General features: G+C 40.1%; 1 protein-coding gene across 4 annotated transcripts in view; it reads right to left on the bottom strand.

Annotated features, from left to right (window-relative positions):
• RFTN1 (raftlin, lipid raft linker 1) overlaps positions 1–17,586 on the bottom strand; it is a 104,984-nt gene that overhangs the window by 65,775 nt on the left and 21,623 nt on the right. For all 4 annotated transcript variants that reach the window (XM_077937055.1, XM_028750240.2, XM_028750238.2 and 1 more), the window contains exon 3: positions 6,074–6,260. In XM_077937055.1, the coding sequence (XP_077793181.1) occupies positions 6,074–6,260 (187 nt within the window). The remainder of the gene's footprint in view (positions 1–6,073; positions 6,261–17,586) is intronic.

Below are 17,586 nucleotides of genomic sequence, written 5' to 3' on the forward strand. Positions count from 1 at the left end.
TTCCATAACTCTAATGGTCAAAGGACAAATGATGATGAATGTGTCATTAGAAACTATACTGGGTTATAAAATGTAACAATAGGCAGCGGGGGGCTGGGGTGGGATGATTTTCATCAGGTCTGCAGCATGTGGAGGAGTTTCACTCTTCCCACCCATCAAAGCCACAGTGAAAATCACCTACTCCCAAGCTGCTATTAGTCTGAAAGTTCCCAGTGGCACCTATAATTAATAATAGTAGGTGTGGGGTGCAATTTTATTTTTTTCAGAATTGAAGGTGAGGAAGGAACAGTGAAATTTCTCCTCCTGGCTTGCTGCAGTCCAGGGGGTAAAAAATCGGTGGGGGTGGGCACACCAATTATTATCTTTTTAAAAAGTTGATGTGGTTTCTAATGACACATTTAGTTGCAAACAGTCGTTTTCTATCTTTCTTCCTCTGTTTTTTTGTAGAGGAAATACTGCAGCATAGAGTGATATCCTGCAGAATCTCAGCGACGTCTCCCTGCCCCCACCACAAAGCAGTAAACACAATTAAGAACATTATTTAACAGTTACAAAATTCAAAGGCAAGAATTTTTGCTAATTAATAATTGGAATATTATTCAAATCATTCAACGATCAGAATGTTTTTCACAAATGTAACTCTGTGGGTTCATTAACTTTTCAGCAATGTAGCTTGAGTTTGAGGAATGACTGGCAGGTGCAAGAGGGGAAAGTGCTTGAGGTGGAAGGTTGTAAAATTTTGTGGAACCTCTGGAGGGAATGCTCTTGGTACCCTGTCTGAAAAACACTCCTCTAAAATACTGACATCATGATACTACATCTGAAACACAGACTGAAACTCTAGAATATTTAAGTGCCGTAGGGTATGAAAGGGAAGCATAAAATATGCCAGGGGGGGAAATGTCACTTGCTAAGCATGTTATTTGAGGTGCCTTTTTGCTCAATTAAATAAGTGCAGAAATAAAACCACACAGTTTTTGTTATGATTATTTTCTTTTTCTAAAAATCCCTTCTTAGTCTCTAGAGTAAGAGAGTTTGCATATACTCATATTCTGGGATGCCCACAATCACCGCAACGTGACAGAAACTAAATGTGTTCAGCTGTAAAGACTGCTTAAAAACTTCTTAGGAATATATTTTAGCTCACAATTGAACACTGAAACATTAACAGTGAATATAGTAAGAATAATAATAATAGTAGTAGTAGTAGTAATAATAATAATAATTTATTTATTTATTTATTTATTTATTTATTTATTTATTTATTTATTTATTTATACCTACCACGCCCATCTGGCTGAGTTTCCCCAGCCACTCTAGGCGGCTCCCAATCAAGTGTTAAAAACAGTACAGTGTTACATATTAAAAACTTCCCTGAACAAGGCTGCCTTAAGATGTCTTCTGAATAGCACTTCGTTCAGCTAGAAGGCAAACAATCCCACAGTCAGTATTATCTAAGAGAAGCATCATTAACCTGCGTATCAAACAGCGACCCAAAAGCCATTTCAAGTATGTCAAACCCCACCTAAAATCTTTGGGACTTCATCAATGTACTTGCACCTTTCTCTGTTAGTGGACGATATCCCAGAATTGAGCACTATGTTTTATATGACACTTGCCAGTGTATGCAAAGAAACATAACATGTATAGGTACTCTGTATGTGGTGACCTGTAGTGAGTACCTGCAGTATGTACCTGCAGTATAAGAAGGAGGAAAACAATAGTTGGGCCTGTGGAGCACATGGTGTCCCCACATTAAGTGAGGATGAGCTTGGAAGAAACTCATGTTGATCTCTCCCAGGTGGGGTGGGTCTGGGCTCACCTGGGCTGGAGTGCCCAGGCAGGAGAGTGTGGACTGGCCAGTACTGAAACACATTTTGCACATCTACTAATTATTGCACTGCATTGTCTAGAGAAGGGGGCACCATTTGATCATAAGAAAAGAAAAGAGCAATATTATCCGCCACAACATATATGTCCTGAAAAATAAGCTCACATGAAAGCATGCTACCTACCACACTCAGTAATGGCCCAATTAATAATTCCATCTGATCTCTCCCTCTGTATCTGTCTCTCTCCTCACATTTGATCACAGGGGTGGGGAGTGGGGAAAGACTCCTTAGATTCATCAATATTATTACAATTCACAATGACTGATGAATCGTAAAGTTGTTCTTAACTTAGTACAGTGTGTCATCTGACTGCACCACCTCAGATTTCAGGTAACAGCTCATTTATTTAAAACTGTCCCCATGTGAAAAACATGTATGTATGTATGTCAAGAGAAAAAGTGTGTTAGCTTTCCATATGGGGCATTCTTTTCATGTGAGGACACTTTCAAAATAATGTGAAATGCAAGGTGTGCAATCACCAGAGCTGACTGTATCAAGTCAGTAGCAACACAGTAGAATTGGCATTCATTTCAGTGACACTTTTCCAAGATGCAAAAATAGAGTTTCGAAGTCTTCAACTGTCAGCTTACAAATAAGCTGCAACAAAAATCAAAATACCAATGCCAGCACATATTAATTCAAGGATTACATTATTATATGCTATACATTGCATATAGTGAATAAAACCATATCAAACAATCCTGATTCCACACTGCATAAAATTCCCGGGGGGGGGGGGGAGGCAGAGATGCATGTAGTACTTGTACAAGAGAATAAGGAGAAATCAAACAATTCTGGGTGTGTGGAGAGGACTTAACAGAAACTGTGCTGTGCTCCACAAATAAAGACTAAAAGCTTTTTATCACATCATGCAATTTGTCAGAATTTGTAATCAGGACTGCTGAAAATAGCAGGAAGTCCTAGCTAAATTCTTAGGGCATGCAAGTTCTGCTAATGAATTTGCACTTACAACTGAGCCTCCAGTAATCTTAAGGTTTTTGCATATGCCAGATGAAAATTAGCACTAGCTGCAGCCTCTTCAGCAAAATGTCAAAATTAGACATTTTATTTCCACCTAGCTGTTTGGCTACAAGCAATCCGATTTGTGATAAAATGCTCTGCTTAAAGACTAAAATTGCATGTGCTCTCTTTTGTTTATCAAGCTTCTTATTAACACAGGCAACTTACCCACCATAGCTACATGTTTTATATTGCACATAAACAAAAAGGTAACAGCTGTCAAACTACATAGCCTCTAGCGTCAAAGTATTGCCCACCTTAGTTTATTCTATTCCCCTCTCTTTTATGATGGTAGCCTCTTTACCTTTTTGGCATAATAATTCATACTGGAACCAGGTTGCTACAACTACCTCTTCTTCTTTGTTTCTTAATAGAAAACTGCAGCATCTGAGATTTTTATTAGACCACCACTTTCTCTTGTGCTTACTCTCACATTGATAACACATTGATAACTTCTACCTATGTGGGTTACTGTGGAAACAGGGTTAGCCAGGCAAGCTATGCACCTCAGTAGCCTGAGCATACCCTACACCTTTACTCCTTCTTTCTTCTTTGGCGATCACTCATAGCCGAGTAAGATTGTCTTCCATGAATATGGTATTAGCGATGTGTTCATAAGTGACTGTGGAGGCCAATTCTGGATCCACACGTCCTTCCACAGTGGGGACATAGGTTTCCGGGTGGAAGTTGATCACGGTGAGGATTTGCCAAATGCATTGGTGGAGGTAGAGGGGTGCGGGGGGAGCGCACTGCCCCCAGCAGCATGATCTGGGTGGGGTGCCATTGCGGCTGTTCCCCCCACCTGCGCTGGGCGCCATGCCCCCAGGACGCACGCCATGCCCCTGTGGGCTGCACGCCACACCCCCGGGACGCGCGCCAGCCCCGGCCCTGCCTGCGCTTCACCCCCTGATGCCAGAGCATGAAGCTCCATCACTGTCCAAACGTGCTTTCCTCTTAGCTCAATTCTCTCCCTGAGTTTGTGCTTCTTCAAAGTCCATGATGCCTTTGGTAGAGGCTATTTTCCAATTGGAGCACTCACAGACCAGTGTTTCCCAATTATCCGTGCTTATACTGCATTTTTTATTTTAATTTTTTTTACTAGCTGTGTTGGAACAACCCACATGGGCTTAAATATTCTGTTACTGGTGTGGAAACAATAGTGGGAGAAGCAGCAGCTACACTGGTGAAAGAACACTGAAAATGGAACACCTTCAGAGCCAACGTTCATTTTGTCTCCCCATTCTTACGGCTAATTTCACAAAAGGAGTCACTACCAGCAACTGTAAATTTCTTCCCGGTGACTGCATTAGAAGCAGGGTGAGAGGGTATGCATTATCTGCCCATTACAGACTAGAGGCTGGTTTTCTCTCATTGTTCTATGGAGGAGAAAAGCCCCATTTCTGAGCTTGCTTCTGGATCGTGGATGGATCTAGACTGATTCTATGTGCTTGACCTGGTTTCGTTCTAGGGCTGTTGTTGTGTTTGGACTATAAACCTGCCTGCACTGATGAGAGACTTGAATCTACTGGGAAGCATGACATTATGCACATATACAGAAAACCTAGGTTTCTTATGGAAAAAATATTCTTTCTTTCTTTACACATTAAATTATTTAGTGTTAAACAAAGCGACCTTTCCTTGCTCCACCTGGAAACAGCACAGGTAGAGGAAAGGCAGAAGCTTCACTCCCTGATGTGGGTGTTGTTGTGGGGTATTCCTATTCTAGGGGATGAAATGGAGGTAGGGTCTCACCTGCTCTTCTTAGGCCCCCACACCCTCCCAATCAGTTGTGCTTCCATTCACTGCCCGGTGTTGGACTCTGGGCATCTCTTCCCCCCACCCCTCCAGGTCGTCTAGTCCTCTCCTCGCTTTCCTGCCTTGCAGATCTTCCTATGCACCCTCCTTCCTGCAGTCCTGGGACTCCCCTTCACCCAAATGCACAAAGACTGGGTGTGGGAGCTCACCAGATCCAAGAAAGATCACCATGCAGAGCTTGGGAGTGACAGGAGTCACTTCACTCCAGCCAGGAAGGAAAAGGCTTTTTGATTTCAATGGTGATACAAGGCCATGGAAAAGACTTTGGGGGTGGAGAGGGGGAGAAAATAGTATTTCCTTTGTAAAATGATTTCTCCTTCCCACATTAATTTCCTCTCCTCTCTAGGAACTGAGTCAGCTTATTTTTAACCCTTGGAAGGCTAAGTTGCAGAGGAGAAAGCTTACACTACACCCATATGGATGGTGGTTTGGCCTAGGGGGCAGCTGGTGTGTGGTCTGCAGCAAGGAGGGGTCACTGACATTTGCCTCCCTGTAATGAAAATAGAAGGGCTGCATTTCAATCAATGTGAAATGCAAGACTGACTTCTTTGCATCCTCCGCCTATGGCCAATTGACTTAAGGGACGAGAAACCACAAATATCATCTAATGACATTAGCCTTTTTGGCTTTTTTTACAAATCACATTTACATAGTAAACAATTCTTCTGCTGATCAACTTCACAAAAACTGCGATATCTCATGTCCTCAAGGTCTGAAGTTTAACCAACTCACGAGGGCTTTTTTTAAAGTTCTGTCTCTCTCCTAATCTCCTTTGAACATAGGTTACATTAAAATGCGCTGCTTATCTGCACTGAAATGAAATCAAAGCAAAACAAAAGAATTCTCTTGATGTGATGTGTCTATATTTAGCAAGAAAAATTTTTATAGGTGTATTGGGGGTTGAATTCTAATATAATTGCAAATTTTCAACTTCTTTTTAAATAGTACTGCCTATATACCGTAATACCACCAGCTATACAGACAATGGAAAAGTGATTATCGAAACCAAATGGTTTTTCTAGATGCATGTTAACAAAATAATATTGCACTAAAAGAGGAAAAGAACAGGCCAGCCTCTCAAACTTCTGCCCAGGATTGGTTGTTTCCTGGTGACAGTGTACTGTATTCCAAAATATGAAACACATTTCAGCTTGTTATCCTCAGACACTGCTGCCAAGTTGCAGATGGATCATAAAACACGCAAAACATGCTAAGCCTATGAAAATACCCAAGGCTTGCACAGCAAATATTAACATGACACTGCTATTATTTCCTGATCTAGGTCAAATCTCAGCAGGAAATCTCATTGTCTATTTTTATTCCCTGCTCACTATCTTGAGCTTTACCTTTCTGTTTTCTTGATCAGTACAGCCCTGAAGATTTGTTCCTGGGGAGTCCTCTCATTCTCATTAGTTGGCTGCACAAAGGGATGGACAGCAGCCAAGATGAAACCCTGCTGGTACAATTCTTGCAGCTGAGCAGGAAGATCACGCAAGGAAGAGAGCCTGATTGCTGATGATCCCAGTAGCTCAGCTGGAACCAAAAAGAGAGAGACTGATAAATAAACCTGAATTATATTATGTAAGCATTATGTTGAGTTTTTAAATGTCTACATTCTCTTTAGTAACAAAAAGGCACTTCTGCAAAGTAGCTAAATACATACCTGTTGGGTGCATTTGTTTGTTTATGGTATATATTAATGGCAACTCTAACAGCAATAAGAATAAGTCAGCTATTAGTAGCAGTAATGCTAAGCACAAAAGAAAAAAAGAAAATACTGTTTCCCTAATTTATGGCTCTAGATGTTATTCTGCAAACAATTCTAAAAATCCACACCACATCTTTCAAAAGTTTCATTTTTTGCATTTTATTAAAAAGGGCCATTTCATACACTTCCTGTTACAGGAGGTCTATACATCCAACCTTTAATATTAGGCAACACCTGGGATCCACAATTCTGCAGAATTACAGTATTCTTTTAGCTGTGAACACACTGCTACAAAACCATCTCCCCTGTTCTTCCACCCTGCTTAACCAGTATGTGACCAATTACTTGATTCACATCTCCAATATCCAAGGCCTTCTCCACAAATAAATTTACTATAATTTAAACCTCCCTCCCAAAAGGTGCAATGGCTAAGGACTGTGGCCAAAGTAGATGAATTTCACATCTCCAACAGCTATCAGCCAGGATACCTAAATGCTTAAATTACATTTCATTTCTAACCTGCCCTTCATCATAGCTGACCTTTAAAGCTATAATCTTTGCATCTCCAGATTTCTTAAACAAAGTTGTTTTAATCACCCTACCAACTTAAGTAAATGTTACTCATAAACTAAGAAGACACCTAAAGCAGCAAAAGCTACAGCTGCAAAGTTTTAGTAAAACAAAGGTTTTAAATACTAAATTCCCCTCATATTCCTTAACAATGTTTGTATTTCAGATTACAATGCAATTATTATTTGGGCAAATGCAGTGTACAATGGGCAAAGCCAAATTCCGGATTTCTGTGTAAACAACAAAACAGTCCCAGAGAGTCCAGAGGCTAGAAGAGCTTCCAATCTAAAGGTGATTCATCAAATACTCCAGTCTGCATTCACACACTCACACACACAATCCGTCACCATGTTGATTCCATTTCTCAGTGTTTGCCTCTTTAATTTCCTTCCTACTCGTACTGCTACAGATCGTGATCTTGAGGGAGTTTCAGTGTACCTAGCTACTATTCAACATCAACAAGAATAAGAGCTTACGAAAGGTATGAAGGTTCTTGAAGCAAGCTCTTCTTCTATGTAAAACCCTGAGGAATACAGTCTGTATGAAAGACAGTAGGCTCTTTAAAAAGTATTTTTTTCTCTCCTGCATTTCCCATAAGAATGTATGGCTCTCTCTTTCTGAATAATAAAAGAAGTTATAATAAAAACTAATACATATTCAGAACTAATAATAAGAGGCATAATTTAAATAATAATAGGATAGGTAGCTGCTGCCCTATACTCCTGCCACAGTTTCTCTTAACCTGCAAAAACCATATTCCAAGAATATACAATGGAGATTCTGATTGAGGAGCACAGGACACAACATCATTATTTCTTTAAATAGAGAGGGGGAAACTGAAGAAATGCATATACTGAAGAATAATACAACTCACAGTTCTGTCACAGCATACAAATGAAGTAAAATTCATAACAAAATCCACTAAGTTATGGAATGCATGTGCTGTAAGATGTAAGTAACCAAGCTGCCTGTCAAAACAGACTGACCCTGTGCCAAGCATACAAAACAAATTCGGAGGTGGGTGTTGAAAACTTTAATTGCTTTTTTGTTTTATTTTTATTCTTTAAAAAAACAAATTTCTTCCTTTTTTAGCACTCTGCTCAGGATTTTATTCAATTGTGTCTTTGTCTTAGTGGAAAGCATTCTGTTCATGCAAGGTGTGGCACCCAATTTTCACAGGCCTGTTCTTCCTATTTAACACCCCCCCCCAAAAAAAAACCCCACACAACCCTGCTTCTGACAGTTAGGGGGTTTCGGCTCTGAAACAGAGAACTGTAGATAGGCACAATCAGCAGTAGGTAGGTTTTCTCTCTGATGATACACCCAACTGTTGGCACCACTGATTACCCAAAGTCAATAGAAGTGTTAGCCATAACTGCTAGGCCTAAACACTGCATTAAGGATACATGGGCTGTATCACAGAATCACAGGTATTGTCCCATCTCAGCTGCCCCATGTCTAGTCTTCTAGGAGTAAAATAATTAAACCCTGTTTCTGAACTTGGGCAGTCTATGCACAGCCAACCGAAAGGACGGGTGAGTCAAGCAAGGCAGAAGAGAGTCTCTTGTCAGTTACAGTCATTTCATGCCCTTTTCATAACCCTGGGCTGGTGAAGGAGGGTCTGACCAGTACTGGACTCTGTGGAAGCACATGGCCAACATACACTTTGCTTCAGTCCAGGACAATTCAACCATCTGTTTTAGGTTTTGGCTTGGATTCAAACTCTTCTCCAGTAAATGGCCGCTTACCCAGTCCTGGGGAGGACGGTTGTTGTGGCCCGTGGCGGCAGGCTCCAGGCCCAGGGATGCATCACTGGACTAGGTGGAATCCTTTTAGCCTAATATCAGGTGGGGGTAAAGTGGTGCATCACACCCACCTCAAAAACAGGTGTGATCACAGGGTACCGCAGTAAAGGGGTATAGTTGGAAGGCTCTATTCAAAAGCCAAGGCAATTTTGCACATCCAGGTCCCAAACTCTACACACGGCACCACAATGGTTCACACTCTGAGAAAGTTGTCTTTTCATGATGAAGATGTAGAAATATAACCTTGGGGTCAGAGGGAGAACAGGTAACTGGAAGTTTCTAAATAATATTGATTTCTATGTACCTCGCTATGGTGCATTACTAAAAATGGTCAGTTTGAGAACATCTGCAGGAAACACAACCAGCTGTTCAGTGTTCACACAAATATGCCATAGCCTTGCTCTGTCATACCCCTAAAATTTCATATGTATCGCTCAAGACCTAAAAGAGGCAATGCTCCTCTCCTGATTGCCCTCAAACACTAGCAAATATTCTGTATTGATAAATAACAGAACAAGGGTATAAAACCATGTATGTGAAACTTTCCCCTTGTAATCTGAATACCTCCTAACAACTAGTTCTAACTAGTCCCTAAACCAAAAATGAATTATATGCAGGCAGGATTCCAAATTCACTGCCCAAGGTCACACAGCACACTAAGTCAAACCATGGCTTAGCACAAATGTGTGGGCTCCAGAAAAGAAGACTGTGCCCACTGAACTCCTCCCCAGTCATTGTGCTATGCCAAGTTAAGCCATGGTTTAGCTTAGCATGTCATCTAACCCTGGACTTGTGGTTGAACTCTTCTAGGCAAACCATAAACCACAGGACAAACCTTGGTTACAGGTCATGGTTTGTCTGGAGAGAACTAAACCACAAGCCCAGATTCAGACAACATACTATAGCACAGAACATCAGGAAAGCAACCAGAGAGGAACAATGCAGCAATTATCTTCTCTCTCTCGGGGCCTGTCCATTTACTTGTTCCAACTAAGTCATGGTTTGACTTAGGGTTACTTGCAAACTGGAAAAATATCGACAATGAGTAACTAAATGAACTTTATCATACTCATTACTCTATGCCTTCCTGGGATACAGATAAATGTATTCGAAATGGCATCACAGGAAAATAAGCAATATTCTAAAAGGCTATCATGCTGAAGAGCATATCAGCCTCCTCAGACTAAGCCCCAGTCCTAAGCATCATGATCCAAAATGAACAGTCCTTATGTTTACAGTTACCACCACCTACCCCTCCATATACAGCCTGATTCACACATAACCATAAATGGACTGCAAGAAGATCAAACCTCTCCATTCTTAAGGAAATCAGCCCTGAGTGCTCACTGGAAGGACAGATCGTGAAGCTCCAATACTTTGGCCACCTCATGAGAAGAGAAGACTCCCTGGAAAAGACCCTGATGTTGGGAAAGATGGAGGGCACAAGGAGAAGGGGACGACAGAGGACGAGATGGTTGGATAGTGTTTTCGAACCTACCAGCATGAGTTTGACCTAACTGCTGGAGGCAGTGGAAGACAGAAGTGCCTGGCGTGCTCTGGTCCATGGGGTCACAAAGAGTTGGACACGACTAAACGACTAAACAACAACAACAACAACAGCCCCTCCATATACAGCCTGATTCACACATAACCTTAAACTATTGGGGTTTTTTAAACTATGGTTTAGTGTTATGTGTGAAGCCAGCCCAGCAGCTTAATTATAGTTTGCTTCCTGTCAATAAATCACAATACAGTGGTACCTCAGGTTACATATGCTTCAGGTTACATACGCTTCAGGTTACAGACTCCCCTAACCCAGAAATAGTACTTCAGGTTAAGAACTTTGCTTCAGGATAAGAACAGAAATCGTGCTCTGGCAGCGTGGCAGCAGCAGGAGACCCCATTATCTAAAGTGGTGCTTCAGGTTAAGAACAGTTTCAGGTTAAGGACGGACCTCCGGAACGAATTAAGTACTTAACCCGAGGTACCACTATATGAAGTTATGGCTAGTTGCTGGCTTACAACCTTGGTTTAACTATGTCTTGGTGTTACATGCGAACCAAGTATGCCTCCTTAGCCACAAGTTTCTTTGACCAGATCAGATGCTTACCAAACTACAGACATGAGCCAAGTGGGAAATATATGGAGAAATAAGCCATGGTTGGTATGACTATCTGTGGGTTAACTCATGGTTTGCTAAATAAACAATGACTTGGTATTTTGTACAAACCAGGCCATAAAGAACTCACCCTCTTTTTTCAGGCATACATTGTTGACACCTATTGATTGCAAGATCAGCACTACTTTTCAAAACTTGCTTTGTCAGTTGAGGATCAAACCATGACAAGTAATCAGATCAGTTTCTAGGCTGGAATAATAAGGCAGGGATAGCATTGTTCCTAAATAATAAATAGCATTGCTATTTAGTATGCTCAATAAAACTTGCAATCTACTTTTAATCTTATCTAGTGTGGCACAGTCTGTCTCCCAGTTTCACTCACAGATACATTTACTGTGAGTTATTGTGTCCAGGGAGCACTGAAAAATAAAGCCATTAACAATTCCTGAAACAACCACTACTACATTGATTGACGTACTAAATTAATGAGTCTGGATCTACCTAAAATCTATGTCTGCTGTGCTGCATGAATGAAGCTATCCTAAACATGAATACTATGAAATAAACCTACATGGTAGTCTTTTTTTTTTTAAACAACAACAACAAACGAGATAGGGAGTGAGAACAGAAAGGTTTAAGAACCTATAGGCACACAAAACCTCAGAGACATTGACTGAGACTAGGATCCAGGAAGAAAAAAAGACAAGTAAATATTTCATGCTTTTTTCCTTGATATACTATGTTAAGTGACATTCCCAGTTTCTCTTTTAGCTTTGAAGGAGCATAATAAATAACACCATTAAACAAATCAGTATTAAATATTCAAGACAAATCTGGAATTTCCACAAAGATGAATTCCTTGTGCTTACTTTTATTATAATATCTAAAACTTTAGAGAGAATAAACAGGGTACTGGAAAAGCATGAACTGCAAATTAGGCAGTACATATATTTTTGCCTCTTCATTTTGTGAATGTATTAGAAGGGTCATCACTAGTAATGTTCAGGAACGTTATTACCCAAACATGTAATAATTAGGTAAGACAGTTAAAGACATTAGAAAAAATGTGTATCTCAGCAGTATAAGATTTGGCTTACACAAGTGTATAATTTCAACATAAATTATTTTCCTCCTTGCCTTTGTTCTCATTTCTTACTAGTTGAGTAGTTGTATTGGGGACACAGAGATTTCCCTAAAGTATATTTAAATAATATGAGCACACACTGGCTAGGAAGATGGTTTATGGCTTTTCTCATGGGACAAAACAGTGATCAACCAAAGCCCCTAAACTGCACTATGCCCAGTTTACAGGCCTGCTTTTTCAGTTTATTATATGTTTCAGCAAATACCATGGAATATCAGCTAATGCAGCAACTATGACGAATACTTTTAGCAGTCACCAGCAGATGCTTAACAAAAACAATCCAGAAAAGAAGCTGAGCCAGAATCTGAAAAAAGGCGAAGTTCTGATAGACCAGGAGAGGATTGAGCTCAAAGAACAAGAAAGAAGATGAATATCTCACCACACAAATATATTCCATCTCCTACCTCAGTAATTATTACTCTTGTGTATTTACCAATAATGTAGAGGGCATTATTTTACAACTACATACAGTGGTACCTCGGGTTACATATGCTTCAGGTTACATACGCTTCAGGTTACAGACTCTGCTAACCCAGAAATAGCACCTCGGGTTAAGAACTTTGCTTCAGGATGAGAACAGAAATCATGCTCTGGCGGCGCGGCGGCAGCAGCAGGCCCCATTAGCTAAAGTGGTGCTTCAGGTTAAGAACAGTTTCAAGTTAAGAACGGACCTCCGGAACGAATTAAGTACTAAACCCAAGGTACCACTGTATTATAATCAGAAATAAACACATCCAAGTTGGTATAGAATTTCCTTAATACTGTGGCAGCACTCACATATGTTAAGCCATGGCTTGTTTTAAACATTGTTAGTTCAGCAAACCGTTAGCCATGTGAGATATCATCTCACAGATGAGTAAACAAGCCATGACTTATACCTCCAAAGCTGGTTGTTTTCCAGCTTGAATGGGGCAGGGTAACCAAACAATTCACAGTTAAGAACAAACCCAGTTGGACTCTGACCCACTGCAAGACATAGTTAAAACAAACCATGGTTTATAAGACAGCAAGTCATGATCAGCCTCCTGGGCTGGATTACCGTAACTCAAATGATAGTTATCCCAAACCAGGGATGTCCAACAGGTCCAAAAAAAAGCTTTGAGTCTTCCTCCCCACAAAAAGCTCAACAACTATGGTCAATACAATGGATAGATCATTGCCAGTTTGTTTTTAATTGGAGTAGATCGCTGTCTCTTGGAAGTTGAACATCCGTGTTCTAAACAAACAGTTTAGTGTTACATGTGAACTACTGGCAAGCAAAGCAAGGCCTATGAGCAGCTACTTGACCCATAAGGCTTCTGCCCCTGGCCTATGCAAATACCATAAAAAGTACCACCAAAATCAAATTCCTTCAAATTACCAGACTGTACATACCTACACTTAGAAGGATGCAGGTATAGGGGAAGCAACAATGGCAAATGGAACAGCACCAAAAGAAAAAAAGTAATCCCAGAATTATATAATTATATATACACATTTGGAATACGTGGATGAAAAAGAGAAGACCTGTCCATATTTCATTCAAATATTCACCTCTGCAGATAGAACTGGATATAAATTGTCACGAAAAAGCTGTGAACTGAACATTCCTTGTCAGCAGTTCATGCAAAGTGATACAAGGAAAACTTACTAGAGACAGCAACTGTACATTTCTAAAGATCAGATGTAGCTTTTCTTGAGAAAAGGAATAGCTTTAAAAGGGGAAGAAATGCTCTCATTAGCTTCTGATTTCAGCCACAGCTCTTGATCAATGTGCAGAAGTTTGACAGGTGTTCTAAGCGACAAACTTCTCACCAGCTTCTCATAAACATTCATTGCACAAAGAGCTTCATATCAACTGAGGGGGGAGTTTTCACATGTTGCAAGATACATAAAAAATTAAAGATTTCAGTGCTGTGAGGAGTCCTACAGATGCCACATATTTCCAAATGAAATGATAAAAGGAGTTAATCTGAAAGAGAATAAACTATGAGGCTTACAAATTAAGTTGATAGAGTTTGGGGAAGTTAATGGATGAGATAGATGCTAATAAAATATAAATAGGCACCAGCCTGCCGCTGTTACGCTTTGCTGGCTGAGCTCTGCATCAGTGCTCTCACTTAAAAATTGTTCCATGACACAAGAACTGACAAAGGGTGCTAAATCGTATGAATTAATTTGCCACCAACCATTGTACTGTTTATTAAAATGCAAAACAAATTAACATCTACTTGCATCCTAGATCTCAAAACTAAAGAGAGAAAAGAGAATGGCACAATAAGTGGTCTCTTGTTAAGCCGCTGTTGTGTAAAGTTTGGAACTGTGTCAGAGTAATTTTATTATTTTTATTTTTTGGATTTTGTATTGTGTTATTTATTTTGGAAAGCTCGGCTCAGAAGCAGCATCTGTCTTTCTCTGTAGTCTTGCCTCTTTTTTAGCCAGCTGGGTTGACTGCCTTGATGAAGCTTTTCAAATGATCAAATGACTAAAATTAAAACATATTCTGCAAGATTATTTTCATTGTTCTTCACCACATGTTCACTGAATAAAATACTTCGTAATTGTCTGACTTTTTGTTATCAAGCTGCACTCCTTGCACTTCCTGTCAGTTTTGTTGTAGCAAATTTGGTGAGCACAGAGGAAAGGAGTGAGTGGGCGAGTAGATAAGAAAGTATTTGGTACCACACAGTCTTCAGAAGCAATTGCCCATGTACTTGAAAGAATTGTTCCATTACAAGTTAGCCTATTACTCAGAAATTACAATATTTTAGAATTAATTTTTTTTTAAAGTTTATTTGCCTTTCATTAGTAGCACTCCATAAAATAAATAAGACAGTCACATACAGCACAAAACACTATCAGAGCCAGATGACAACATATCCCATTAGAAAAGACAAAAGGATAATTACTTTATTTATGAATAGACAGTAATGGTTAGAGAACCAAAATTAGTTGTCACATTAAAAAAAATGAAGGCATTTACTGCTCAGTAGAAAGATCAGTTCATCAATATGTAATAAAGATTTATAGATGCTGCCTGAAAACTGAAAAGATTATCTATTCTTTCCTATCATTTTATATTCTTCAAGCTTCAGGTCTAATTATAGACCCTTGGCCACCTGTTGCATGCAACTGTAGTTTTATTTTTTGTTACAGGGAAAATTTACACTGGCACATGCAGACTGAGCAGTCTGTCATATTCTGTGTTTCCTCTCTGCATAACACCAAAGTGTGCTTCCTCTTTGCCTAACACCAAAGGGGAAAGTTGTGCATTTTGAAAGAAATATCATGATGTCTGTTTAGAAACTCCCATCTTTTATTGACAAGCCTTTTCTCCCTTACGACAAATCCTCCCCTGAGATGTGCAACCTTGCACACATACCTGGACATGATCTTAATAAAACATATATTTGATTTTAACCCTCACCTGCTATTTGGGTTGAGTAGATCTCTTTAAAGTCTGGCCCATTAATCCATGATTTCCATTTTCAACATTAAAAATTGATATATTGCAAAAACTTTGCACACATATTTCAAACAGCTGGCTGCCCCCACAGCAACCCTAGTAACTTAGGAGGGTTCAGCATGGTTGCTTTACCAGCTATGAAATCCCTTTCTGCTCCTCTCCAGTTTCTCATTCCAATAGCTACTGATCGTGTGACAGATGCAAGTTATGATTTAAAATAAACAGTAATGTTTATTTTAGCTACTAGGCCACTTCCTCTGTATTATCAAGAACTTAAAAGTACTACGAAGACCACATTTAGGGCCTTATCATAAAGAAGCCTCACAGCTCCAGCATGCTGCCAACTATAATTTTAAAGAAATGTGGTATCATAAATTATGCTTTGCCCGTTATAAAATCACAATATGGCTCTTATTGTAATAGTTTATCATAGCACAATATCAGGCTCATAGAAAAAGCAAATACCCCTACAATAATTACTCTAAAGGATATGCAGACCCTTTTTTAGTTGTGCCTGTATTTCACTCAGTCTACTCTAGGCAATAATGCAGGAAAAGAGGAGTTCATACTGTTTAATTTAATCAAATTGCAGTGTTGAAGTCCTTTACTTAATACAACTAGCATTACTTGCTCAAAATAGCAGTTGAGAAAACAAATGTAAGGGATGAAGGGAGCTATAGGTTGAGAGAAACAAGACATTAAAAAAGCTACAACTAGGGCCTGCACCCCTGCTCACTTCACTCGCAAAAGCTACCCCCTCCCCCTTAAACCTCACCAAATTTCTGCTCACTGGGCTGGGCTGCCTAACCGCAACCATGTGAACTGCAGTGTGATGACATCCTTAGGAAAATATGTATTCAGAGAGAAATGAGACACGATTTCAGCATAATGCACTAAGTACAGAAAGCAAGAATGAAGGTCTATGCAAGTCTGTGCAGAAATAAGCCTTAACTGAATCTAACAGGGCTTATTCCTGATAAAGTGTGCAAAGGATTCCAGGCTAAATCATCTAAGATGCTACAAGTTGCAAGAGAAACGAGTGGGAAGACAGCTTGATATTAGTAAACTTTTTTTTCAGAAAAAGCTACATGTTCAGCTGTATACAAACCAGCCCACCATCCTTATAAACAATTCATAAAATTCTGTGTTCAAACTGGCCTCTGGAACAAATATATCTGTGAAAAGGGAAGTCTGTTTCCAAGGGGATGATCTCTGGATGAATGAAGTCCTTCTCCATGAGTAGGCCTAATGATATAATTGAGGCTACTTGTAAATCATCGTCTCAACAACTGCATTCTCCAATATAGTTTGTCACTTTATGCTTCTCCCTTCACAATTCCTGTTGATTTCCCTTATCTCCCTTACCATTTTTGAAAGCCTACTCAACTGCACACACGAAACATTCAAAATTGTAAATGCTTTTACTTGAGATTGTACCAGAGATGTGGAAAATGGAAAACGAGGATCAAACTCCCCCTAAGATTGGCCAGGGGTGCTGACACACCACCCGCCCTGATGATCAGGCAACAACAAAAAAGGAGGCAGATGCTATAGTCAAGGCTAATCGACAAAGAGAGAGGTGCAGCCTATTTTCCAGGGCCTAGCAGCCAACTGCACCATCGTGCTTGCTGTGCACTGGCAACAGAATTTTGCTGTGGAGAGAGGAGCCAAGCTGAACTAAGAAAAAGGTGAGAAGACAGAGCTGAGACTGATAATGAACACTGGACAGTGAGGTTTTAGTTTCTCTTCCCTGACAAAAAATATATATACTCTGTCTTCTCAGTACAGGTGCCCTGTTTTCACTAGGCCCCTGAATAAACAGGAGACTTGCCAGCAGCAACCAAAGCAGTTTCCAGGTCCATTATAAGCTTAGAGGCCTAGCAAACAGAGGCCACAACAAAGGTCAGGTGAGAGGCAAAGTCAGAGCAGTCTGTGGCCAGGTTTGGCAGAGGCAGGAGATCCGATAGCGGCCACAGCACAGAACTAGCACATACAGTGGATGCTCGGGTTGCGAACGTGATCCGTGCAGGAAGCATGTCCGCAACCCGCAGTGTCCACAACCTGCAGC

This window comes from Podarcis muralis, chromosome 12 (assembly GCF_964188315.1).
Source record: "Podarcis muralis chromosome 12, rPodMur119.hap1.1, whole genome shotgun sequence".
Classification (NCBI taxonomy): domain Eukaryota; kingdom Metazoa; phylum Chordata; class Lepidosauria; order Squamata; family Lacertidae; genus Podarcis; species Podarcis muralis.